The sequence below is a fragment of the Thalassophryne amazonica genome, chromosome 14 (genome assembly GCF_902500255.1).
Source record: "Thalassophryne amazonica chromosome 14, fThaAma1.1, whole genome shotgun sequence".
In the NCBI taxonomy this organism is placed as follows: Eukaryota; Metazoa; Chordata; class Actinopteri; order Batrachoidiformes; family Batrachoididae; genus Thalassophryne; species Thalassophryne amazonica.
This window is the reverse complement of record NC_047116.1, coordinates 87,345,830-87,372,935: the sequence shown is the minus strand read 5'-3', so window position 1 is coordinate 87,372,935 and position 27,106 is coordinate 87,345,830. Positions and strand designations below refer to the sequence as shown.

Genomic DNA, 27,106 nt, shown 5'->3' with positions numbered 1-27,106 from the left:
CTCAAAACTACTTCATGTTTAATTTTCTTAGTCACAGCTGCTACATGCTCCACATCTCCAGTCACAGCACGCCCCAGCTCATCAGGCCTCCTCACGGCCCTCCTCAGGGCTCCTTTCACTGCCACAGGCTCCAGCTCTGCTGCGGCTACAGGTACTACAGTCTGTGCAGGACACCACTGCTGTACTCCCAAAGTCCACTCCTCTGTGTGCTGCTGCACTATCAGAATCCAGGGTTTCGCCTCCAGAGTCCCTGGAGTCTAATCCTGAGTTTCCTCAACACGTTGCTGTGGCCACAGAGCTCCCACAAGAAGATGCTGCAACAACAGAGCCCCCATTAGAGGATGGTGCAGTAACAGAGTCCTGAAAATAGAATGAGCCATCTTCAAAAAGCCCCTTCAAGAGGATGCTGTGGCCTCTGTGCCTATCCTCTCCATTTTCAAGCTCGTGACCAAGCAGCATGTCCCACCTGCTCTTGTCCTTGCGGTAGTTGAGGATCAGCAGACCTCATCCAAGCATGGAGTTTCCATCCACAAGCTAGCCAACAGTGGTGGGCACATTTCTGCTAATCCACTAACTGCTAATTAGCAAAGCTAACTTTTTTGTTAGCTGATTAGCATTTCAGCTAACTTTGAAAACCATCAGTGGACCAATTAACTTCCACGAAATTTAGTTCAAAAACTTTTGCGGGTATAGTGAATAAAGCTTAACAGTTAAACACATTTGTAAAGCCTGAAATCATACATTCTAGTGCCTATGTTTTGTAGCAGAAAGACAGGTATGAGAGATAGAGCCCAAGCCTCTGCTAACAGAAGAGAGCTGGCTACCAGAGAGAAAGGAGCGGGGTGGGTGATATTTATTTTCACAACCACACAGACTTGCAGAAGTATCACAGTATGTATCACATCATGCACAGCAAGATAGTTTTGACTAATGGTTAAAATTTTAAAGTTATTGAAATTGTCACCTGTCATTTTACAAGTGAAAATATCAGCTATGTTTTAGTTTTAAAGTAATGCACTAATTTGGAAGGTTTTAGCATTTTACAGACATGATGCCAAAAAGCATGTGTGCAGCTGTCCCAATGTTCCTTATTTTGATATTCCATTTCAGATTGATGGCTGGGTATGAAAACTCCTTGTTAATGAACTCTGCTTATTTTTGGATAACCCTCTGCCATCTCCCTCTGAAATACCTAATGGATGACCTTTCTGTTAATGAACCTGGGCTGATTCCTGTCTCTGAATAAAGAACTTTGAACTCAATCTTGTGATCTGTTCTCTATGCTGGACTCACAACTTTGTACTCAACTTGACAATAATCCAGATACACGGACAGGCCTCTCGTTGAGCTTGATTAAGGATTTTGAAAAATGGAAACAAGTGTCTTGTAACCAAATAGTAGTCATGTGACTTTTTTTAAATTAGTCAACTGGTTTTAAGTAATTTACACTTGTCTGTGGCTTCTTCCCTAGGCATATGGACTCCAGCAAAAGATGTTGCCAGTATAATGTTAAAATGATTTTTCTGTCTAGTTTTACTACCTGTCACTCCCATCACATGTAGAAAAAAACGTGCTGGCTGTATTCCTGAGTGGAGCGCCTCAGCAGTAATGTGAGACACATATTTGGGACTCCTCTGGGATGCTTTCCTCGTGCAGATGGTGTGCAATCTGTTAACAGTGGCCTAAATGAAAATCAAGAAAACATTGAGGGAGGTGATGGCCTAGTGGGTAAGAGTTGTGCTTGAGACCAGGGGATCCTCTGTTCAAATCCCAGGCTGACCAGAAAATCACTAAGGGCCCTTGGGCAAGGTCCTTAATCCCCAACTTGCTCCCGGTGTGTAGTGAGTGCCTTGCATGGCCGCACTCTGACATTGGTGTGTTTGGGTGAATGTGAGGCATAATTGTAAAGCGCTTTGAATGTCTGATACAGATGGAAAACTGCTATATAAATGCAGTACATTTACGCAGTGCAGTCACCAAATGTACACACAACAAACACCTCTGGCTTTTTTTTCAGGCCTGATAACGTGGAGTTCTGCTAGGGTATATTTTGGGGCCTGTTCATTTCTCTTTATATGTGCTCTATCTTGATTCAATTATCTGACATCACATTTCATTGCATAATTCAGTATGAAATGTGATGGTCTAGTGGTTAAGTCACTGGGCTTGAGACCAGAAGATCCTTGTTCAAATCCCAGCCTGACTGGAAAATCACTAATAGGGGATTAAAGATCTTGAGCAAGGTGTAGTGAGAGCCTTGTATGGCAGCACCCTGACATCAGGGTGAATGTGAAGCATTATTGTAAAGTGATTTGAGCGTCTGATGCAGATGGAAAAGCGCTATACAAATGTTTTAAAAGCTTAAAATGGCATTATGGACATCTGCTTGTACACTCCATCCTTAATTTCATTCTTACTTGACTGTCCTATGGTCTCTGCTGTCATAATATTAGATTATTAACCTCCCTTGCTCAGTCTGCATGGGGAAAAACACAGGTCTATCCCTGTACAGACCAAGCAAGTGAGGCTAATAATTTATTATATGGCTTTTTATATATATATATAACATGCAAACTTACAGTATCGCCCAAATATGACGACAGCTCATAGTCCAACTTGTTCACTTCACCTCTATGAAGAACTTGCTAACAGATTGTCCGGACCTTAGCTGGTAAGCTTTAAATCTGTGTATTTTTTTTCAGATGGTATTTAGATATTTATGGAGTACATTCATGTCCAACTTGTTTTTTCTAATCACGTTTTTGGCTTCTGGTTTATAAAGAAAATACACATTTTGGACGGATTGTCATGGAAACTGGTCTCATATGGGAAAATACCCAATCGGTAATCAGCCAATCAGAGTGCGCGTAGCATCGCAGACATATAAGGGTGATTCTTTAACTACGGGCACTATTGGCCTTGTAAATGTAATTTCCACCACACCATTGCCTTACAATATAAAGCGCCTTGGGGCAACTGTTTCTTGTGATTTGGCGCTATATACATGTGCTCTGTCACTGTTTATCTCCATAGAAACTACACAAACTGTTTAAAGGGACATTACAGTGTTGTGGTGGAAATTACGGCAGTAGTGTGGGACAACTACATTTTGTTTAAAAAATCAAAACAGTTGTATGACATTGAATACCCTAATTATGTTTTGATTATTTTACTGATATTTTATTGAGAGATTTTAAAACATTAGAAAAAATGTTTTTCCCATTCATTTTTATCATTGAAGATCAAAAGTCTGGGTGTGGGACAAGCACGAAACGGCAATATTTGCATATAATGATGCTGAAAAAAGGTGAAAAAGTCATCAGAGTACTAGAACAAACTTCTTAACACACTTTCATTGTAAAGATAACTATAAAAGTGTGAAATTTCCCCTTTTTTCTGTTTTTCATACAATATGATCAAAGGACATAACACATCTATAGCCTCATTCACAACCCGCTGCATGTGTGTGAACTGGAGACACAAAAATCAAGAACGATAAAAAGTCACGTACAATCAGTCTTGCAAACAGTCTGGAACTGCTATTAGAAAATGAACCCAAAGAAGACCTAAATAAGCCCATTGGCAAATCAGAAAGGACTAACTTTATCTCGTCCTTGCCTTTTAGAAATTGTCGCTATAAGCAAACTAAACAAAAGACCAACCAAAGGTTTGGATTGTCACATATGTGCCCCTAACCCTGTACAACATGGTAAAATCTATCAAATTGCCATGACGATGATGCATCTAGCTACACTTGGCTGCACATTAGTTTCATCGATGAACGTTTACACCCTCCAGTTATTAGTGACACAGCTCTGACTATCAGGCAGCAATAGAGAAAACATGCCTCTGCTATGCTTACTTACACAAAATATGAACCAGTGATGCATCTTCCATATTCTTTCCAGTGCTTTTTAACTCCTGGATTGATGAGTTTGAAGCAGCATGTATCAGTAAATAAGCCACTTTGCCTTCTCTCTCGTTTCACTCAGGATCACCACAGCAGATCCGAAGTGGTTGTGTATGTGAATTTGGCACGTTTTACACCGGATGCCCTTCCTGATGCAGCTCCACATCACATGGAGAATGTGCGGGGTTGGCCTTGAGCCATGAACCTTGCGTACTGGAAACAACCGCTTGAAATGGAAATTGGAGGTCACCCACTGTTGATGTTACCCACACAATGATGCCAGTAATGCATTACTGTAATCTGACCACTTTCTTCAGTAACGAGTAATCTAACGCGTTAATCTTTCCAAATCAGTAATCAGATTAAAGTTACTTCTCCAAGTCACTGTGTTACTATTATTTTTTGCATTGTGGGTCGATCACAGCATTAAACGTGGTCCGTGGGCAGGGGGTCAGGGTTTGACTGAACTGCACACTGCAACCAAGGTGTGAGCTTTTCAACCAGTTTTCTGCAGCAGCTATGACTCATACTCAGCTCTTAAAGCGTGGTGACAACAGCACATCTGCACTGAGCTTTACAGACAATTTTATGCTTTTTTTTTTTCCCCTTTATAACTCTGAGCTGAGCCGCTCTGTGTCTGCTCGATTAAAACAGCTGAGCCACAAAGCCTTAACAACTAACACTTTTTCCCACTCATGCGTCTAAACTCTCTTTCTGAGGATGGCATGATGTAAAAATGCAATAAAACTTTCTTACCTGTAAATCTGGTCATGTTTTCTACATAAATAAATGTTATCCATTCTTTGTGCTCAAACGCCAAAGCAGGGGCGAATCCAGGTGGAAAGGGGGTGGGGCAGGGATGTGCCCCCTCACACAACACCCCTAGATTAAAGGTCCAGTTTTTAAGCCAAAAACAAAACAGACTTTATTCTACAAATTGATTTTGAACACGGTAAATTTTATATCGTACGTCCAGCCTTGATTTTGCATTTTGGCTTTTGGCAGCCCAACTGACATAGCAACTGAGAACCTTAATCCCTGGACATCAGACAGAGAACTTTCCAGATGGTTATTTTGTACCTGTACTTGTTTGTAGCTTTCCAGCGGATGTCCAGTAAACGTTCTGCTGTCTCACAATGGAATTCTGTCTTAACATTTACACAGCTAGGCATTGTCCTTGAACACTTCCTGTTTTCTTGAGTCTCTCAAGAGAACTTTTCAGAAATTTGAATTTCACTGCCAGGGCACACTGATAATGTCATCACAGGTAAGATAATGGAAGAGACGAGAAAAACGTTGTGAAAACTCATTATTTTCTGCTTTTTAAGATGTGGTGGGGTCACAAAATTGATTTATTTTAGGGTGGTCATTTAGTAAACTTTAAAGTGGGCATTTAACGAAATTTCTTCAAAAAAGGGAGTGAACTGCCGCTTGGCCAGGGGTGGTCCAGCACATGAAAATTCAGTAGGTATATCTTATACATTATATTCCAATTCTAAGGTGGAACTATTGATAACATGGATAAGATATATTTTTGGAGAGAGAGCAAGAGAGAAAGAGACAGAGAGACAATTCTGCAAGCACAACAAATTTGACAAAAACACAATTACACAGAGGTATTATGGGTAAAAATTTTATATAATAACTGAAATGAAGAGATCTTTTTTCTGCATAACTGCATTTGATTTTATCCACAAACTATAGCCCCTCTCACACAGAAGGCGGATATGTGGCATGTTAATGGTAAACACTGTCATGCTATCCTCACCTGCAAGTACAGTGATTGCCAGCAGGTGCACGACATGAGACCACTGCATGTGAGTGATGTTTAATAGAGTACATCACCTGCTCCTCCTGGTCTTTGTCTCTTTTTATTCCATTTTATCATGAATTTGGAGTTTCTCATCAACCTGGTGCTTTTCCTGTCACACAGACACCCTGTACGTGGTGTGGCATGTGTGGAGAACGAGTGGTGTTTAAAGGTCGACCACAAGATGAGTGGAGTTTAGTGGCAACACTTGTCACACTGTGCGAATTTCCACAACTGTGTAGCATTGTGTGATATGTTTGTGGTGAGTAGTGACATTTGTAGTGAATAGTGTCAAGGTGAGCAACAAGTGCTACACATGCCTCTGAGTGCCAGACACACACACACACACACACACACATACATGAGAGGGGCTGATCAGTGCATGATATTTTTTTTACATTTTACAAAAAATTACAATCAGTCATAAAAACAGACAAAAACTGACAACAGAATTGTTGCAATGTTTGAATTCCTACATACATGGAGGCGCTGAGGTCTGTTAGAAAAGTATCGGACCTTTTTATTTTTTTGCCCTGACATGTCCAGCTTGTCCACAATTTCTCAGATAGTCACGCGACTGAAAAGCCACCGAAAGCCATCTGAATCTTCCGAATGGTTGACGAGCTGGGCATGTTACAACATGTCCTGTGACACTTCATCACGGAGGCGCTGTTGCTGCGCCATCAGCTTCGTGCCGATGAATTTCGCCACCACTCTTTTCATGGCACGACGGTCCCACATCACCACAGAGTTCACTTTGGAAATGATCCGGTCGTTTCAGCGTGTTGATGGCCGATCGGAGCGCGGGACGCCCTCCACCGTTGTGCGGCCGTCTTTAAACCGGTTGTACCACTCCTTAATCTGTGTGATGCCCAGAGGATCGTCACCGAAAGCCATCTGAATAATCCAAATGGTTTCCACCTGGCTGTCGCCCAGTTTGTGGCAAAATTTGATGCAGTCACGCTGCTCCAGTCATTCCACCATTTCCTTGCAAAGAAAAAACGAGGAGAGACTCCACCCATCCTCACACAAAGGCTGCTTACAAGCAAATGACGCAACCGACAGACGTGAAAAAAATCACGCATGCGCACGAAGGTTCAAGGTTGGCTCATGCAAGCACACGTGATTCAAATCCATCAGGTTTTTGAAAAAAATAAAAAGGTCGGATACTTTTCTAACAGACCTCGTATGCTAATAAGGTCTGATTAATAGCCTTGTCACTAATCCTCATGGTTGATCCCTTCCAGAATAGAGGCCATAATTTGCATATCTCATTTTTGCATCTCCTCTTTTTCTGATGGAAAGATGGTAATTATGGTTCAGGTTTGGCACACTCCTCCATTAGTGAATGAATTTGAGCTGCCAATCGCAGATGGGCCACACTTGAATTTTTAATCACGCCCTGACCCCGGCACTCCTCAAAATGAGTTAATCACACAAGGACTATAGCCCAGACTTATTCAACTCTGACAATCTATTTCTTCATAACATGTCTTTATGGGCTAAAGTTTTCTGTACAACAGAATGGACAGAATAATATTAAAGAAGGGATGCATTTGAGGTGTTTTCACTCATATGTCATATGTTTGTAAAAATGGTTTTTGAGTTGCTATATTCACAGTGAAGTCTGCAGTACAGCAGAAATCTGACACGGTATGAATTCAAATTTGACAGACCAACACCATTATTACATCGGAAAACCAACAGCCAGACAGTCAGATTTCCGAGCTCCTCACCCACCACTCCCATCTCGTGTGTGCTTACATTCTGGATTTAACATAGTGACATTCTTGTCATAATTTAGATTCACACAGCATGTTGCTTGACAGGAAAATGTTGCTTTCCACACAAACTGGGATGTGAGAATTTCCTAAATATAAAAATTCAGAAATTGTTCCACATCCAACACACAGAACATAAAAAAGAAAAAAAATACATTATATGAGCAGTATCAGTGATAATAACATCCATGCATAAAAGTTATTTTTGAACTTACTGATATTTACCATATTTTCTGGAGTATAAGTCATAAAAGTGATGATTTTTTCCCCAATAATCCTTATACTACACTATGCTATTACCCACCTTAGAAACATTGTGTCTGAAGCTGAGCGAGAACAGATAATTCATACTTTTATTTATTCACATCTTGACATCTTCGCTGGACCGCTTACAATGGTTCAGAATGTGGCTCCTTACAAGGTCATCTAAGTGGTCTGATGTAACACCCATTCTGTCCTCTTTGCATTGGCTCCCAATTGAGTTCAGACTGCAATTTAAAATACTGGTGATGACTTTTAGACCTTTGCTCAATCAAATGCCACTTTACGTCAGTGAACTCTTGAACCCGTATGTGACAAGCAGGTCTCTGAGGTCCTTGGACCAGAACCTGTTGGTTGTACCAAGGTCAAGGCTGAAGACCAAAGGAGCCTGTGCATTTGAGTTTGTGGCACACAAACTGTGGAATGCACTGCCACTACACCTACGTTCTGTGGACTCTGTTGGAACATTTAAGGAGAAGCTCAAGACGTATTTGTACATACTTGCTTTTAACCAGTTTTGTGTTATTGCTGCTTTTCATTTCTGCATTTTTATGTCTGTGTTCTTAAATTCCTGTAAAGCACTTTGTGATTTTATCTTGAAAAGTGCTACAGAAATAAACTTTACTTACAGCCCTGTTATAAGGGCTGTAAAAACTCAGCGGATCCAGAAATTCCGTGGATTTCCTCATGGGGGGTGCTAGTGTTGTACTCTTTAATTGTGATCGACACTGAGTTTTTAAAATGCTTATCGCAAAGCGTTCTTTTTTTTTACGACATCGTGCAAGTTTTATAAGTCCGTGGACACTGATCTGTGTGTTAAAGATACAAATCAGTTTCCGTGGATCCGCAGAACTTCGCAGAGGAAAAATGCTGCTCAAAGCCTGGTTGTTATGACAGTTGTCATAAAGCGGGACTGGTTGGTTGCTGCGGAGACGCTGTGTGGCTCATGCGCAAAGCTTAAGCTAAACGTAGCATGTGGACATTGCAAACTTTTAGAGGCCTCAAGTTTTTAAAAGAATAGTGCAGCATGTCTGTCTCACAGAGTGACATCAGACAGAGGGGAGATGGTGAGAAAGGCGGCTTGAAAAAGTTTGATAAGGACAAGAATCCGTGGAATTGTCGCTGGCTTCATGAACACACCTGAAATATAAAAGAAACGGGAAAAGCAAACTGTGCTGTCAGGAAAGACAGTAAGATTTTTTTTCTCTCTGGAAAATAAACATTGTGCTGTTCAAACAGGATTTTAGGATTGTGTGACTTTTTTTTCATTAATCTAGACTTTCTTTCATTGGAAAAAAAGACTGTGGTTTTGAATGGATTAACATTAATTTACACAAGAATTTAAATGAGTTTTTATTAATGTAGACTTTTTTCATGGGAAAAAGACACTGTGGCTTTGAGTGGATTTACAGAAATTTACACAAGAATATGTGGCTTTTTTACTATAAGGTATGTTATTGACATGTTACCATGATTTTCAAAATATTCTACAAGCTTTAGCTGTGGTTTTTGAAATGCTTTAACAGTCTTTTCAGTCTTCATGAATTTCATGTAGTTTAATTGTTCTGAGTTGATGCATAATTTGGTTTACAATTCAAAGGAAAATCCTTCCAGGTCCTACTTCCATGACATATTCTGTTATTTCAACTTGATCATTGACAGTTCAAATGAAAGGTTGAATGTAGGATCATTTCAATACAAGCATGCTCTAGTTTTGAGATTTATTCTTCCAGGACATGCTGAAAATGTGTCATTAGATAAAAAAGTAATTTATTTTCTGGGGCCCCAGGGACCTACACCCCCCAGACCCCCTGCAAATTTTCTTTGGATTTCACTATTTTCATTTCACACCCCTGATACTTTGTCTGTCCAATTATGGCCTCTGTAAAGAGAAGGGCTGTGTAAAAAAAATGGCTGGAATTTGTAAATTAATTAATGCAATGCTCTTGTGAAACCCCTTGAATTAGTGCTCAATGTCAGCATGGCAAGCACATCTGGATCATTTCATTTTAACTCCATAGTCGTGATGCACAGAGGCAAAATTATAATAAATGTGTCAATGTCCAAATATGTATGAACCTGACTACTCACTTACTCACTCATCTTCAACTGCTTGCTCCAATTAAGGATCACAGGGGCCGCGAGCCTATCCCAGCAGTCATAGGGCATGAGGTGGGGTACACCCTAGCCAGGACGCCAGTCTGTCGCAGGGCCACATGTAGACAAACACACACTCGCACGCACACCTACAGACAATTTAAAGTTTCTAGTCCACTTAACCTGTATGTCTTTGGATGTGGGAGGAAGTTGGATCACCCGGAGGAAACCCACACAAACAATATGGGAACATGTAAACTCCCCCGACTGTACTATGAAAACAAAATTCTGAATATTGTTTGAAGTTTCAAAATACAAGAATAATTGTGCACCTTACCTGTTTCACATCATAAGTGAAGAGGACGTATTTCAAGTCAGCGGAGACAGAATACTTGGCAACGTTGAAATTTATCTAGTGGAAAATCAATTAGATTGATTTCATAGACACACCAATAAATACACTAGTCACATGTTTGCAAAAGAAATGACAGAACAATGCACACACACACAAACTTGGAGACACCATCTACTTACAAAGGTTGTGTTTGTCAGAACAATTTCTGTTTCGTTTGTGAGGATGTTAAACTTGATGACGTGACCATCACTGTTTCTGTAGAGGACTTCAGAATCTATTCAGGGATGACAGGAAATGAGAAGAAAACAACTTATGAGTGAAGAAAATTGAGCCCCCCCCTCCATGTCACATTCCCCCACCAAATAAAACTTACACACAAATTAAAAGTTGTCTGATGTAGAAATCCTGGTTACACTATACGGTGAAGAATAAATGAATGACAGCATGATTTTTCCAGAAAGGTAAATAACGGTGACAGTATAGCAGACAGCCAAACAGGCTTGAATATGAACAAATACGATTTATTCTGAAAATCAAAGTGACATCTCACAACCAAACAAACACAAAGGGAAAGCCTATTTATCAGAAGTGAGTATCAGAATTGTCATTATGGATAGAAAATTCATTGTGTGGTGAGTTAGGAAAAAAATGCTTTGTATCATTGTCACCTCCACCAACAAAGCTGGAAGTTACATTTTCACCTGTTTGTTTGTTTGTGAACAGTCTGGAACCCACAATTTTTCATATATCGCTATGAAATTTTTACAGACGATTCATATCCTGATAGACAAGAACTGATTAAAATTTCAAGGTCACAGGTCAAAGTCAGGAAATAAATCAGAGAAAAATCCCTATCCTTTAACACTGAACAAATTTTCAAAAATTCATAACTGTCAAAAAAGATCAAATTTCTTTTGTAGGATGGTATTGTTTATCAACTAATGATGTTTGATCCAGATCTAATCCAGATTACAGATTTTGTGGCCATTTAAATTTAACATTGAAAACCTCATTTATTGTATATTTTACATTATACATTATATCTTAATCCAACATGCCCCAGTCACTCTCATATTTGAAAGTGAGGTGCAGACTGGCACTCACTATCACCTGGGAAAGTTTGATCCAGATCTCATCTGGATTGTGGATTTTATCGCCATTTGAATTTAATATTGAAAAGCCCATTTGGTATACATTTTGTATGATATCTCAATCAAAGGTGCCTCAATCACTCTCATTTGTGACAGTGAGGTGCAAACTGGTGCATTCAATGAATACACTAAGTTTGATCCGCATCTAATTCGTATTGTGGATTTAGTGGGTATTTGATTTTAACATTGAAAACACTTTTGAGCAATATTTTGTATTGTATTTTAGCTTATGAAAAGCCACTTCTAACAGGACTTTGACTGTGAATTTTTTTTTTCAAGGTAAAAATTTCTAGAAATGGAAATTAGTGTTGGCGGCGTGTATTTATGTAAATAGTGTATATTTAGGTTTCGATAACTTGTACTGTTTTGTACAGAATTGCCTCATTGTCTTGGAGGTGGGAGGAGATTGTGCACCTTAGTGTTATAATAAAAAATGGCTGTTTGTACAATTGTTTTTGGGGGGGGGGCTCGGAGGGGGTCTCGCCCAGGGAGTAATTCAATGTAGAACCGCCACTGTCCATATTTGCCATAATATCTCCTTTACAAACAGACCACTCCAAATCAGGTAGCAAAATCGTGCAGCACAGTTAACACTGTAATCTCTGCTCTTAAAAAACTCATCTTCCAAACTCCGCAAGCACACTGAAGGCGCTGTTGAAAGTAAGCTTATATTTTGTTTTATAACAGGCTTGGAAATGCTCAAACAGCTTAGCTGCTGAGGAACATAGGTGACATGTATGGTTGTCATCACACCCAGCACCATGTCACACCATGAGGTCCTGCACAATAGTTCAATCTGCTGAATCCAAATTGCAACAACAAGGAAACTTGCATACAGAAGCTGAGAGGAGGTGCCTCGTGTTGTATATATTGCAATAACAGCATGCATTTGTTTCAATTATTTTGACAAGTCCAATGTCCAACAACAAAGACTGAAGAATGTATATATATATATATATATATATATATATATATATATATATATATATATACGAGGGCTGTCCGTAAAGTATAGGTCCTTTTTATTTTTTTCAAAAACTATATGGATTTCATTCATATGTTTTTACGTCAGACATGCTTGAACCCTCGTGCGCATGCGTGAGTTTTTCCACGCCTGTCGGTGACGTCATCTGCCTGTGAGCACTCCTTGTGGGAGGAGTCGTCCAGCCCCTCGTCGGAATTCCTTTGTCTGAGAAGTTGCTGAGAGACTGGCGCTTTGTTTGATCAAAATTTTTTCTAAACCTGTGAGACACATCGAAGTGGACATGGTTCGAAAAATTAAGCTGGTTTTCAGTGAAAATTTTAACAGCTGATGAGAGATTTTGAGGTGATTCTGTCGCTTTAAGGACTTTTCACGGTGCGAGACGTCGCGCAGCGCTCTCAGGCGGCGTCATCAGCCTGTTTCAAGCTTAAAACCTCCACATTTCAGGCTCTATTGATCCAGGACGTCGTGAGAGAACAGAGAAGTTTCAGAAGAAGTCGGTTTCAGCATTTTATCCGGATATTCCACTGTTAAAGGAGATTTTTTTAATGAAAGACGTGCGGACGGGTCCGCGCGTCGGGACGCAGCCGTTGCGGCGCGGCGGCACAGGAAAAACACCTCTGTGTTGATAACCATTTGTAAAATCCAGGCGGCTTTTGATGGCTTTCAGTGGAGTGAGTATATGAGAAATTGTTTATCAGCTGGAGATGTTCCAACTTGTCCTCAAGGCTTCCAACAGAGGTGTTTTTCCTGTGGCGGAGCGTCGCGGCGGATGCGAGCCGACGCTGCAATCCGCCTGCACGTCTTTCATTAAAAAAAATCTCCTTTAACAGTGGAATATCCGGATAAAATGCTGAAACCGACTTCTTCTGAAACTTCTCTGTTCTCTCACGACGTCCTGGATCAATAAAGCCTGAAATGTGGAGGTTTTAAGCTTGAAACAGGCTGATGACGCCGCCTGAGAGCGCTGCGTGACGTCTCGCACCGTGAAAAGTCCTTAAAGCGACAGAATCACCTCAAAATCTCTCATCAGCTGTTAAAATTTTCACTGAAGACCAGCTTAATTTTTTGAACCATGTCCACTTCGATGTGTCTCACAGGTTTAGAAAAAATTTTGATCAAACAAAGCGCCAGTCTCTCAGCAACTTCTCAGACAAAGGAATTCCGACGAGGGGCTGGACGACTCCTCCCACAAGGAGTGCTCACAGGCGAATGACGTCACCGACAGGCGTGGAAAAACTCACGCATGCGCACGAGGGTTCAAGCATGTCTGACGTAAAAACATATGAATGAAATCCATATAGTTTTAGAAAAAAATAAAAAGGACCTATACTTTACGGACAGCCCTCGTATATATACATATATATATATATGTATATATATATATATATATATATATATATATATATATATATGTATACATATATGTATGTATATATATATATATATATATATATATATATATATATATATATATATATATAGGGCTATTAAGCTGGTTTTCGGTGAAAATGTTAACGGCTGATGAGAGATTTTGAGGTGATACTGTCGCTTTAAGGACTTCCCACGGTGCGAGACGTCCCGCAGCGCTCCCAGGCGCCGTCGTCAGCCTGTTTCAAGCTGAAAACCTCCACATTTCAGGCTCTATTGATCCAGGACGTCGTGAGAGAACAGAGAAGTTTCAGAAGAAGTCGGTTTCAGCATTTTATCCGGATATTCCACTGTTAAAGGAGATTTTTTTTAATGAAAGACGTGCGGACGGGTCCGCGCGTCGGGCCGCAGCCGGCGCGGTGCGGCGGCACAGGAAAAACACCTCCGTGTTGATAACCATTTGTAAAATCCAGGCGGCTTTTGATGGCTTTCAGTGGAGTGAGTATATGAGAAATTGTTTAACAGCTGGACATGTTCCAACTTGTCCTTAAGGCTTCCAACAGAGGTGTTTTTCCTCTGGCGGAGCGTCGCGGCGGCTGCGAGCCGACGCTGCAATCCGTCCGCACGAGGGGCTGGACGACTCCTCCCACAAGGAGTGCTCACAGGCGAATGATGTCACCGACAGGCGTGGAAAAACTCACGCATGCGCACGAGGGTTCAAGCATGTCTGATGTAAAAACATATGAATGAAATCCATATAGTTTTTGAAAAAAATAAAAAGGACCTATACTTTATTGACAGACCTCGTGTGTATATATATATATATATATATATATATATATATATATTTATATATATATATTTATATATATTCGCGTTATCACAGTACACAAAAATCATGGTTCAGTACATACTTGTGTTTAGACGTGATGGTTTGGTACAAGTTTGGGACAGCAACTTTAAACTGTGATCAGTAGGTAGCTGCTGTCAGACACTTTCACAGTGTGAGACAAAGTGTAAATGTAAACTTTCTTTTTTCGTGAAACATTTATTAATTGATTACATCATGTCATTCACATTGGGATGATTTTACTGTGCTGTGTGTGTGGTTTTTTTTTTTGTATTTTTTTGTAATGTGTAGAGCCAGTCTCCCTTCAGTATTTTTCCCATTTTACGTTGGTTTGCGTTTTGCGCAAATCGCCATCTCATAAAACGTCACTCTGTACAGATTTTAAATCATTGTACGTAGTGTCGCTATCCGGCAGCTATCTCATCTGTGAAATTTACTCCATATAAAACAGCTTTTGTCATAAATTGGTGGCGTCTAAACTTGAATGCGGTCTGATTTCATCCAGGCGCAGTGATTCAACAACAAATGAGTCATCAGTACGCTTTTGCTTTTAGATTAGTCTTTCAGAAGAAAAAACGTAAATTAACAAATTCCATTTATATTCATATTCCAAAATTTCTGATTGGAATAACCCAGTCACTTGACTTCATTTGACTCGCACCACAGTTAGTCACACACAGCAGGCAGAGGGGTGTGGCCACACCTCCTTTTCTCAAGCACAAGACCACGCCTCCTTACAGATGCTGACCTAAAGTATGCACTGTATGGAAATAGTGTTGGACTTAAAACAGGGAGCTATCTGTCCTGCTGAATTTAGATCTAAAAAGAGAACAAAGGTACAGTCAAGAACTGAAAAGACATGCCACTTTTAAACTGTGCAAGACTGAGTTAATGCATTGTGGTAACATGGCCAAGGTGCAGAACTATTTATTGTGACAGGACTTTGACATTACCATTGTTATGTTGGAACAAGTTAATCTCATATAAAATCAGTTGATAATATCCTTAGAAGTAAGGTTCCATGTCATTCACCACAAGCCACTTACATGTTCAGTTACATCAGACGATACATACACACTCTTAGTATGTCACTGAGTGACATACTTCAAAAGCATGTTGGAAAAACATGAATTACAGTGTGTAATGTCACACTGCAGTGTGGGCAAAGTGGTTTAAATAACTATAAATCAAATATGTTTCCCTGTGCTTTCAACATCCCACAGTGTTTCCATCTTCAAAATATTTTTTTTCCTTACTTATAGTGTAAGATCAACAGCATTAGGTTTTTGATGATGTTCTACTGCAGTAATTACATCAACACTAACTGGATCAAATTAAATGGGTTGACTGAGTGTATTTATCACACAACTTAGAATGGTCACCTCTTTCGGGGTAATAACTGACAACCATCAGTACAGCATTGAGTTGAGAGAGCATAGTTTAAATTCAGATTTTTTCCATGCATCAGATCTTTGTGATGTCATAAAAAGAGAATGTTATAGAAGAATTTGGATTCTAGACGGTCAGAGGTGCAGTAAATGGAATTCTGTATCCTCCGCCTACAGCATCTACAGCTACCTTCTCATCTTTCACCCCCCTCCACACTGCTGTTGCCTAGCAAAGTCAGACTTTACACACACATGGACAGAAACTGTCACACTTTATACACACACAGACAGAAATGGACAGAAATTTAACTTATCTACACACTATGCATGTCTCCCCCCTCCATCCCTATTAACCCCCCATGTCTCTCCACTCCCCTCACCCTGGCTTCCTCCCTGCCACCTCAAAGGCAGCACAGTTTTTATTGCTGCAGCCTTCAACCACAAGCTGGGTGGGCAGGCCCCTCCTGCTGCGGCCTTCACCCACTTTGCCTCAATTCGGATGACGGACTGCTTCAAGTTTAGAGCACATAAACAATGTCAAATGTATATGTGTTGTCTTTAATTTTGATGTGTGCCATTATTATGGTAAACAAGTAATAATTGTGGATTAATTGCTTGCTTTTAGGGATCAATAAAGTTGTCTGAAGTCTGAAATAAACAAGAAAAATAAACTATACCTGGGTGATTCTTAGACTACGGGCACTTATTATGTCCTTTGATCATATTGTATGAAAAACAGAAAAAAGGGGAAATTTCACACTTTAATACTTATCTTTACAATGAAAGTGTGTTAAGAACTTTGTTCTAGTAGTCTATGATGACTTTTTCACCTTTTTTCAGCATCATTATATGCAAATATTGCCATTTTGTGCTTGTCCCACACCCAGACTTTTGATCTTCAATGATAAAAATGAATGGTAAAGAAACGTTTTTTTTCTAATGTTTTAAAATATCTCTGAATAAAATATCAGTAAAATAATCAAAACATAATTGGGGTATTCAATGTCATACAACTGTTGTGATTTTTTTAAACAAAATGTAGTTGTCCCGCACTATTGCCGTAATTTCCACCACAACACTGTAATGTCCCTAAACAGTTTGTATGAAAGATTGTTTGGGTAGTTTCTATGGAGATAAACAGTGACACCAGAGCACATGTATATAGCGCCAAATCACAACAAACAGTTGCCCCAAGGCGCTTTATATTGTAAGGCAATGGTGTGGTGGAAATTACATTTACAAAGCCAATAGTGCCCGTAGTTAAAGAATCACCCACCTATACAAACTGATCAACTTCAAACTTTAACAGTCAAACAGACATATGGGTGTGTCAGGGTCCAGCCCCAGGGTGGGGTAGGTTCACTTATTTCCCATTTTCATAGCTCAGTTTTCTAGTTATTAGTTTCATTCTGAGTTCATCATTTATTTTCTGTTCTATATTCTCTAGTCTCTGGTTTTGTTTTCTGTTTATTTTTGGATTTTCTGTTTTTCATATTTTAGTCATGTAGTTTTTTCATTCTTTGTTCTATCCAGTTATGGTTGTTTCCACTGCGTTAACCATTCTGGTTTGTCTTCTGATTCTTATAATGTAGTCTTTAGTTGTTTCAGTCCTCTTGTGTTCTTCATGTAGCTTATATGGTTGTCTTGTGTTTTGTTTTCTGTTTTACAGCTCAGATGGTAATTTATAGGTTCTTTGCTATGTTTATTATCTTCTTGACTTTAGCCATGTGTTTAGTTTGTTCCTTTATTGTCATTAATTTTGGTCACCGATTGCATTTCCTTCACGTACACTCTTGCACCTGTCTGTTTCTTCTTTGTTCCCCCCGTGTGTTCACTTACACTCTTGCACGTGTTTGTTTCATCTTTGTCTCTGTTTTGTCCTTAGGTTCACTTATTCTCTTGCACGTGTCTGTTTCATCTTTGTCACAGTCCCCCTGAATCACTCCCTCACTCACTTGCATCTTTTCTCTCCTCTTGGATTCACCCAACCTCACCTCCCTTCTGGAACTTTCATCCACACATGCACCTTGTTAAGCTAATTACCTCATCTGTGTATTTAAGGCCTTCCTTTTCTCCACTCCTCTGCCAGTTTGTTTGACCTAGTCTGCGTTCCAACCTTGTTTTGCTCCTGACCTTTTGCTCAACCGTGTAAGACCTTGCTTTGTGTTAGACCCTGTTTTTTGCCTCAGCCCTTGTACTTGGATTCACTGTGCTTTTTTGAACTGTGCTTGTTTTTTGACTCTGATTCTGCCTCAGTCCTGACAACACTGCTACTCTGTGCCACTGAACCCAGTTTGCTTTGACCACGCCTCAGCCTTACGTCTACCTATTACCTCTGCCACCTTGACTGGTCACCTGTGTACTGAATCTATGCCAGTTTTTCCAGATAAAGCCTTTTATTACTCCAACTCCAGTTTCTGTGAGTCTGCATTCTGTGTCCTGCATTCTGTTCATTCCTCACCATGAATCCCGACAGAACGAACTGGCCATACAAGGACACAGCGGACTCAAATCTTCACCTGATGCAATCATATTGCCCGCAGCTCCACAGATGTCTATGGTGTCGAAGGAGGTGGTTCCAGCACCCCCACCAGCAGCCTCACACCTTAAAGCAGCTCCAGAATGGGTTGCTCCATGCACAGCCCCTGAACCAGCTGCATGCATGGCACCGAGCTCATCTCCAGCCTGCGCCACAGAGGAGAATTCACCCCAGAACACAACTTCCGGACTTTCACAACTTCCCTGCACTACTGTGGATTCACCAAAACAAACCACCAACTCCATCATCTTCATGACTGAGTTTTGCTTCTTTTTATTCCTTTGGGCAACTCTGCTTGCTGTGTTTTCTATCGTTTTCATTTGACATGCAGTCTGGACTCTTAAAGCAATGTTTTGTTCCTTTTTCGTTAAGTCATCATGTTACATCAGTTATAATCCTTTCTCTGGTCTGGTACACCCTGTCTTTCATGTTTTTCTGGTTTTTACATATGTTAAAATCAAAAGGGAAACCAGTAATTTCCCTGCATGACATATGGGTAAGGTTATTTGGTTCCTGGCTTAAGTTGCCCATTTTTTGTCAGTCCTCAAGTCCATTCCACCAGTTTGTTTTTCTTTTTCACGAGATGCCTGCTATGGTTTGGGTCCAATTTACTTGGTTTGGTTCATTGGTGTCTCAGTGTTTTCATGACGTATTATTTTGTTTTCTGCATTGGTTGGGCCCCAATTCCAAGTATAATTTTTCTTTTGATCTTTTCCAGTGATTTGTCCATTTTCTTTTGCCCTCCTTTATGGTGTGTTTGTTTTTCTTATCTTTTCTTGGTTTGGTGCCCCCTATTGGTCGGTTATTAATCTGTTTCCGTTTTGTTGCCCTGGTTATGGTTTTTCTGGTTGGCTTCTTCATTTTTGCCCATTTATAATGTTGATTTACCCCCCAGGTCTTTTGTTGGTTTTCACTTATCTCAAATCTTTTGCTGATTTAATTAACCTGGGTTACTTCCGGCCGAGATCCTTATGTTGGATTTTTCATGTGGTATATTCCATTTTTCCTGGGTTCAGGTCCCCTTTGTTTTTCACCAGTCCCTCCTCCACTCGGTTGTTTTTTTTTGGGTTGCTTGGTTTTTGATGGTTTTTTATTTCTTCTGATTCCCCGCTTTGTGTTTTTGTTTTGGATGCGGGTACACATGGCTTTTCAGTCCATTTTTTCTTTAATTTGTCCTGCCCGCTATGCTGGACCCCAACAATTTGTTCCCAGTAAGGGGTCTGGTTTTTCTGAGGTTTTGTCTCCTGCATCTCCCTTTAGGCCTGCCTCTATCCCTGCCTCAGCTTCTGGTCATCTTGCCCACCGTTTTCCCAAGAAGTGGGGAACTTTTGGTTTTCATGGTCGACCTCCTGCTCTTGGTGTTGGTCTGCCTCTTAGTCGACCCCCCAGTTGTGGTTTTGACTGGGGACTGACACCCCCGGGGCAAGGTTTCTGTTTCTGTTCTTGCCCTTTTGGCCTCTGGCCTCAGGGATCCTTTCCGGTAGCTCTTCGGTGGGATTGGGCCCGCCTGCCAGCCCTCACCGGCCCGCCCATTGTTGATGGCCTTGTGTCTCCTTCTGCCATGTTTTTTTGGGGGGGTTCTGTCGGCCTCCGGGGTCGGCCGTTTTGGTGGGGGGGTACTGTCAGGGTCCAGCCCCAAGGTGGGGTAGGTTCACTTATTTCCCATTTTCATAGCTCAGTTTTCTAGTTATTAGTTTCATTCTGAGTTCATCATTTATTTTCTGTTCTGTATTCTCTAGTCTCTGGTTTTGTTTTCTGTTTATTTTTGGATTTTCTGTTTTTCATATTTTAGTCATGTAGTTTTTTTTTTTCATTCTTTGTTCTATCCAGTTATGGTTGTTTCCACTGTGTTAACCATTCTGGTTTGTCTCCTGATTCTTATAATGTAGTCTTTAGTTGTTTCAGTCCTCTTGTGTTCTTCATGTAGCTTATATGATTGTCTTGTGTTTTGTTTTCTGTGTTACAGTTCAGATGGTAATTTATAGGTTCTTTGCTATGTTTATTATCTTCTTGACTTTAGCCATGTGTTTAGTTTGTTCCTTTATTGTCATTAATTTTGGTCACCGATTGCATTTCCTTCACGTACACTCTTGCACCTGTCTGTTTCTTCTTTGTCTCTGTTTTGTCCTTAGATTCACTTATTCTCTTGCATGTGTCTGTTTCATCTTTGTCACAGTCCCCCTGAATCACTCCCTCACTCTCTTGCATCTTTTCGCTCCTCTTGGATTCACCCAACCACACCTCCCTTCTGGAACTTTCATCCACACATGCACCTTGTTAAGCTAATTACCTCATCTGTGTATTTAAGGCCTTCCTTTTCTCCACTCCTCTGCCAGTTTGTTTGACCTAGTCTGCGTTCCAGCCTTGTTTTGCTCCTGACCTTTTGCTCAACCGTGTAAGACCTTGCTTTGTGTTAGACCCTGTTTTTTGCCTCAGCCCTTGACTCACTGTGCTTTTTTGAACTGTGCTTGTTTTTTGACTCTGATTCTGCCTGTCCTGACAACATTGCTACTCTGTGCCACTGAACCCAGTTTGCTTTGACCACGCCTCAGCCTTACGTCTACCTATTACCTCTGCCACCTTGAGTGATCACCTGTGTACTGAATCTATGCCAGTTTTTCCAGATAAAGCCTTTTATTACTCCAACTCCAGTTTCTGTGAGTCTGCATTGTGTCCTGCATTCTGTTAATTCCTCACCATGAATCCTGACAGGGTGTTCACATAACCTTCAGTATTTCTTTGCCAGTTTGTGGAAGTAATAATTTACTACAGTGGGGTAAAAAAAGTATTTAGTCAGCTGCTGATTGTGCAGGTTCTCCAGAAGCTTCAAGGCAGGATGCTCAAAGACAAAGTGCTGACTCATTGCTTGGGTCTGTCGTCACCTTTGATGCTTCCAGAAGTGATCGTGGTGTTACAACTCAAAATCATCTTGTTAGTAGTTGCAAGTGTACCGGAGACAATACTGGAATTTATTGGTTATCTGTAACTTTCAATACATTTTTGGGTGGTTTATCATTTTAGCTTTATCACAGATAACTTTTCAGTTATGTGATTATCTGTTATCAACGTTAATTTTTTTTTGGTTATCTGTGCCCACCGCTGCAATGATCCCAAACACACCGCTCAGGCAATGAAGGAGTGGCTTCTAAAAGCATTTCAAGGTCCTGGAGTGGCCTAGCCAATCTCCAGACCTCAACCCCTTAGAAAATTTGTGGAGGGAGTTGAAAGTCCATGTTGCCCAGGGACAGCCCCAAAACATCACTGCTCTAGAGGAGATCTGCTTGGAAGAATGGGACAAAATGCAAGCTACAGTGTGTGCAAACCTGGTGAAGACTTACAGGAAACGTTTGACATCTGCCATTGTAACAATCTTTGTTGCAAAGTATTGAGTTGAACTTTTGTTATTGACCAAATACTTATTTTCCACCATAATTTACAAATAAATTCTTTAAAAATTCTACAATGTGATTTCCGGATTTTTTTTTTGTCTCATTTTGTCTCATAGCTGAAGTGTACCTATGATAAAAATTACAGACCTCTCTCATCTTTCTAAGTAGGAGAACTTGCACAATCAGGGGCTGAATAAATACTTTTTACTGTATGTGATGATTTTCATCCCAATGTGGGCAACTTATGATATAGTCCAGCTCAAGAGAATCAGTATGACCTGTTCCAGGAAGAAGTAAAAGTTAAATATCAGTCAGTGTAGTCTGCACCAGGGTGGATCACAGTCTCTTATCATGGGTCTGGATGCATGTACGTGGATCAGAGTACACATGCTATTATTTGTGTTTATGTGTGCACCAGAAGAGAGCAAAAATGATCAAGATAAACAATGCACAAACAGTCAAAGATTGAAGACCCTATCTTGATGATCTACCATAATTACATGGTCTAACACCAAGTCATTTGGGGCCTGTCACAGGACATACATTCAGAGTAGGGCACAGACAAGTTGTACTTAGTCTCTTGATTATTTATGGCTGTGTTTTAACATATTATTAATTGTCATTCTCCTTAAGATCCATGTTGTCTTGACATTGTTGCATTGTTGGGTTTTTTTAAACTATTAATGGTCAACTCAACCATTTGGTAGAGCATATTGATATCTACTACTTTCTATTGAAAAATGTGAGGATATTAAAGGGTTAATGGTGGGTGGATGACAGGGCACAGTACCTCCAAATTAATACATTAGCATATACAGCCTTACAAGAAGACAGACAAAACACCTGCATCAGTTCAACAGACAGATGCACAAAAATACCTTGCAAATTGAGAAAATAACTGCAAACACAGAGAACATAAACAAGTATAGCCTCCAACACATACAACACTTTGATTTGATATTGCGTGTGCTGCAAATTCAGACAATGTGGCATAAACACAGGTGTCACAAACATCCACATCACAACACTTTCTCATTATATATCCTCGTTAAAGCATCTTTTAAATTGGTGAGTTGCCAGAAGATATCCTTTAACAAGATAAGTCAAAAGTGAAAAAACCTTCATGAGAAGATATCTAGTAGTAATTAGATTTTGGAGTTGGTTTGTGAAAGGTCAAGGGAAGTATGGTCCAAATCCATGGTTTATAGAAAGAAAAAAAAAAGCATCCACATTGTTCCAAAAATGTCAAGAGTGCCACTCTGAAATATTCTGGATGAGAACATATTTATTGCTTTAGTCCAAAATGAGCCAGTGTGACATTAGGGAAAGAGTCTATGTGAATCAGGTGTAGACTGCAGTGACAGTTTAACTGCACCACCATCCTTTGCAGAGGATTCACCACTGACATCATGAAGTACATTTTAAAAGAAAATACCATTTCATTGATTGAGCAATAGGTGTTCACAATAAATGACTGAAACACAGAATCCAAATTGCCTATTTTGAAATTTCCTTCCAGATAATGTATGTGGGCTGAGCTGTTATTCCCATATAAATGTCCAAGCACACGACAAGAAGTAAATGAGGGTGGGATAATAATGTGTGCCTTCCAGTGGGTATACTTAGTGAACCTTGGGACACAGTGTAATTTTTGACAATTGGAGATTTTTCTTTTTTTTTTCCAGTTTTAACTGTCCACCTCCAGAGTCTATTGCCCACATAACTACCATCCCTGGGAGGAAATACATGATTAATTCTGCCAAACTGAAGGTAGCAATGAACAACATTCAATAGAAAATATAAAATACAGCTTGAATGGAAAACGTGTCATAATCACACACTCGTCTACATTCAATCGTAACAAGAAATGATAAATGATAGTTGAATGAGTATGTATGTATAGAGTGATTTTCACATCCTGCCTCTGGATAAATCAACCAATCTTTTGCATAAAATGTCCAGATGACGCCTGATGTTAGTCTAAAGATTTTATGTAGCATTTTCATTTTTGAGACATTTCACCTCACATGATCTAAAATTTTGAACTTTTATTTATACTTGGACAAGTCCTGACTTATTTAGAACATTGATCTAGATCTTATTTGGAAGTGACAAGTCTCTAGTCTCCATTTGTAATTATTTGGCAAAGGGATCCTAACGCAGAGAACCACAACAATGGAAGGTAAAAGCAAGTTTATTGTCCAGCAGGGAAATACACGTATATTACTGTCATGATCAGCAGACTAACAGCCTTGGTCAAAAACAGAAAACAGGTCAAGTACACTGGTAATCAGCACAAATTCTAACAGTCTTTCAAAAGGAAGAAGCAGAAGGCAAAATTTCATTACTTTAACATCAAGGTAAAAAACAGTGGAATAGTAACTCAAAAGTGCAGGATGAACCTATACAATCTGGCAGTGACAAAATGCATTAATAGTGGATATGTAGATAACCAAACAATCAAACGTGGATGTGTGGAAACATGAGACCAGACGGCCAGACACTGGAGGTTAAACTATACAAAAATAACACGATAGAAATGTAAAATTAAAGTTGTCAGAGAATAATGACCATTGGGTAGAATTAGCAAGATAACAGAGAATAATAATCACACAGAGAAGAATGTCAGAGAAAAGCCTCGATATGAAGGTGCAAAACCAGAATAACAGAGATCAAACCTCAACATCAAAACATGACCCATGATACCAGTAACCCAGATCCCTTTGGCCCTACACCTGTTGCTAACACCAGCCGAATTAAAATGATGTTGCATTCAATACACTCAGTCTCCTTATGAGATACCCCACTCCATCTGCCTAGTTTTTACAAGTAGCAAGTAGCTGCCAGAGGTTCCACAACTTGCAGACATCAGGGATTGGTTGGCACAACAATTCATCTCATGCCTCAGGGGGTTGCAGGTGAGCTGATTGAGGGAATCAGGGGAGTTTCCTCAGGAGAAAAACACATAGAAGACTTTGAATCACTGGTACTCAGATTCATTTGACCCATAAAATTGGTGGCAGAATCACTACAACTGCAAGATGGAGCAAAACAGAGTGACTCACCTCCAGCCAGGACTGGAGTGTCAAGCTTTATTAATTTGATGGTCACAGTGCGCAAATATGAGTGGAGGCTGGGAAGTTTTGAGCCTGACTGAGGAAATGTAGGGTGTAATTCTCCAACTGTAGCATTCTGAGAACCCAACATTTCTCAACATTGCACCCTTTGAGTCAAAACTTCAAACATTCATGTGAAATGTTGGTTTCTCAGAATGCAAAAGTTGGAGAACCACACCCTACTTTTCTTGGGTCAGGCTCAAAACCTCTCACTCACCCCTCATACATACTCTACCTTTTGTTAGTACAAATTAGATTCAATTATTGATGTTTTATGGATCACAATGTGTTATATCCGCATCTCCTAATCCTGACACAATTCCAGATGTACATGGAGAATGTGACATGTGACACAACAGATTGTGCTAAACACTTATGCCACAATGTTTCAAGGTGTTCAAGATTAAATGGTTGTCTTATTACCTCAGTTCTTTAGTTTTCTACAAACTTACATAAATAAACCTGCTGAGTGTTAACAAAATGCCAGCACATGTCATTTGAGGGCTTCCTAAATGAATGTTAGGGCCCCTTCACACATAACACGATTGAGGCAGAAGGGCACATGAAGGAGGATTCGAATGGTACTCATGGGAAATCGGAGCCACACTTGAATGCCTTGCACAGCAGTTGCCACATCCAGTCAGGCACATATACTCCATATTCGCGTGCCGCTCACACTGGAAACCCATTCGAACAGCGGACAAGATAAGGTTTCACTGTCATCTGATCGTGTTCGCAGCATTCACACGGCATGTCGTACACAGGTCGGACATATGCACGAACTCATCGGCCATGTCGAACTGTGGCCGAATGGTGCGATCGAGGCAGCCTTCACACGTCATTGTTGACAAACACACAGTCTTGACAGATCCTTAGCCTGGTCCAATGGCTGAGAAATCCTAGATGATCGGTGTCCGAGGACCTGCTGCAGCCTTCGTCCGCTTTCACAGCTGTTGTGTTGCAAGCCATCACCTCCTCCGACTGATCCACCATTAAGGACTTGTTGTTTCACCAGAGCCCCTTTAGCATCTCGCATTCAGGGTTCCTGTTGGGCCTTCATGGTTACCGTAGAAGTAGTGGGCCACAAAGGATACAGCTATATTTCACTCCAACAGATAATCCCCTACTTGATCCATTATCTAGGTGTCATGACGATGACAAGAGGCTGGATTTTGATGACCCTTTCAATATGGAGAAATATAAGATGTACTTATTGCTTTTATTATACAGAATATGACAGGGATGGTGTTGATGGCACAAAGTTTGATGGTTTTGATTCCAAAAACCTACAATCCAGGAGCTGATTTTAACCATTATCAACTACCACAGCATCCTATCATGTATGCTTAACTGCATTGTTCAACAACTTTTTTTTTTTGCAAAATTTGCTGCAGTCTCTTCACCTGTGAGAAGTCAAATGTAGCCTACTGAAAAATTCAGCTGCATCATTAGCAGCTACAGCCAAAGCCAATGGAAAACAGAAGCCGAGTGGTAAAAGGGGAATTCTGGGCACAATGTAATATGCATAGCACACTCTGAATTATTTAACCCAGGTGACATAATACTTGAATGGGATGTCTGCAGTCCCACAGGTTCCATGAGCCCTAAGGTTCCACTAAATATCAGAGCTAGTCAAGCTCAAAGCTATCTTATGAAAAATAGAACACAAGTGGTTTTCTGCAGTGTAAATAAGTCAGCATGTGCTCCAGTGAAAAGATTCACTTTTCGTCATTGCTGAACCACTTCACTGTCTTTGTGCACAAATGAAAAAGAAGCCTCCAATCAATCACAGTCATTTTGTACTCGTACAACTTATATTTGTGATACAAGTGTAAAGACAAATCAACATTTTGTGTGTGTGTGTGTGTGTATACAGAGACTATATAGAAATAGAAATGCAAGCCAGAAAGTATGGAACTGCAGCTTAAAATGATTTGTTTCTTTCTGCAGGTTTATTTGTAATTGAGTCAGAGATTTACAATCATAAAAGCTAACGGCAAACATATGGAGGTCTCTCGGCACAAAGCAGCACATAACACAAGTGTCACTACTCACTTCCTCCTGATGCACGTGGCGTCTTTATGTCCAGCACCCGCCATCCTTTAA

General features: G+C 40.2%; 1 protein-coding gene across 2 annotated transcripts in view; it reads right to left on the bottom strand.

Annotated features, from left to right (window-relative positions):
• The window catches only part of LOC117524075 (inactive dipeptidyl peptidase 10-like), a 643,233-nt gene that overhangs the window by 107,972 nt on the left and 508,155 nt on the right, over window positions 1–27,106 (bottom strand). For both annotated transcript variants that reach the window (XM_034185800.1, XM_034185801.1), the window contains exons 4-5: window positions 10,394–10,488; window positions 10,197–10,271 (exon numbers count right to left, since the gene is read on the bottom strand). In XM_034185800.1, the coding sequence (XP_034041691.1) occupies window positions 10,197–10,271; window positions 10,394–10,488 (170 nt within the window). The remainder of the gene's footprint in view (window positions 1–10,196; window positions 10,272–10,393; window positions 10,489–27,106) is intronic.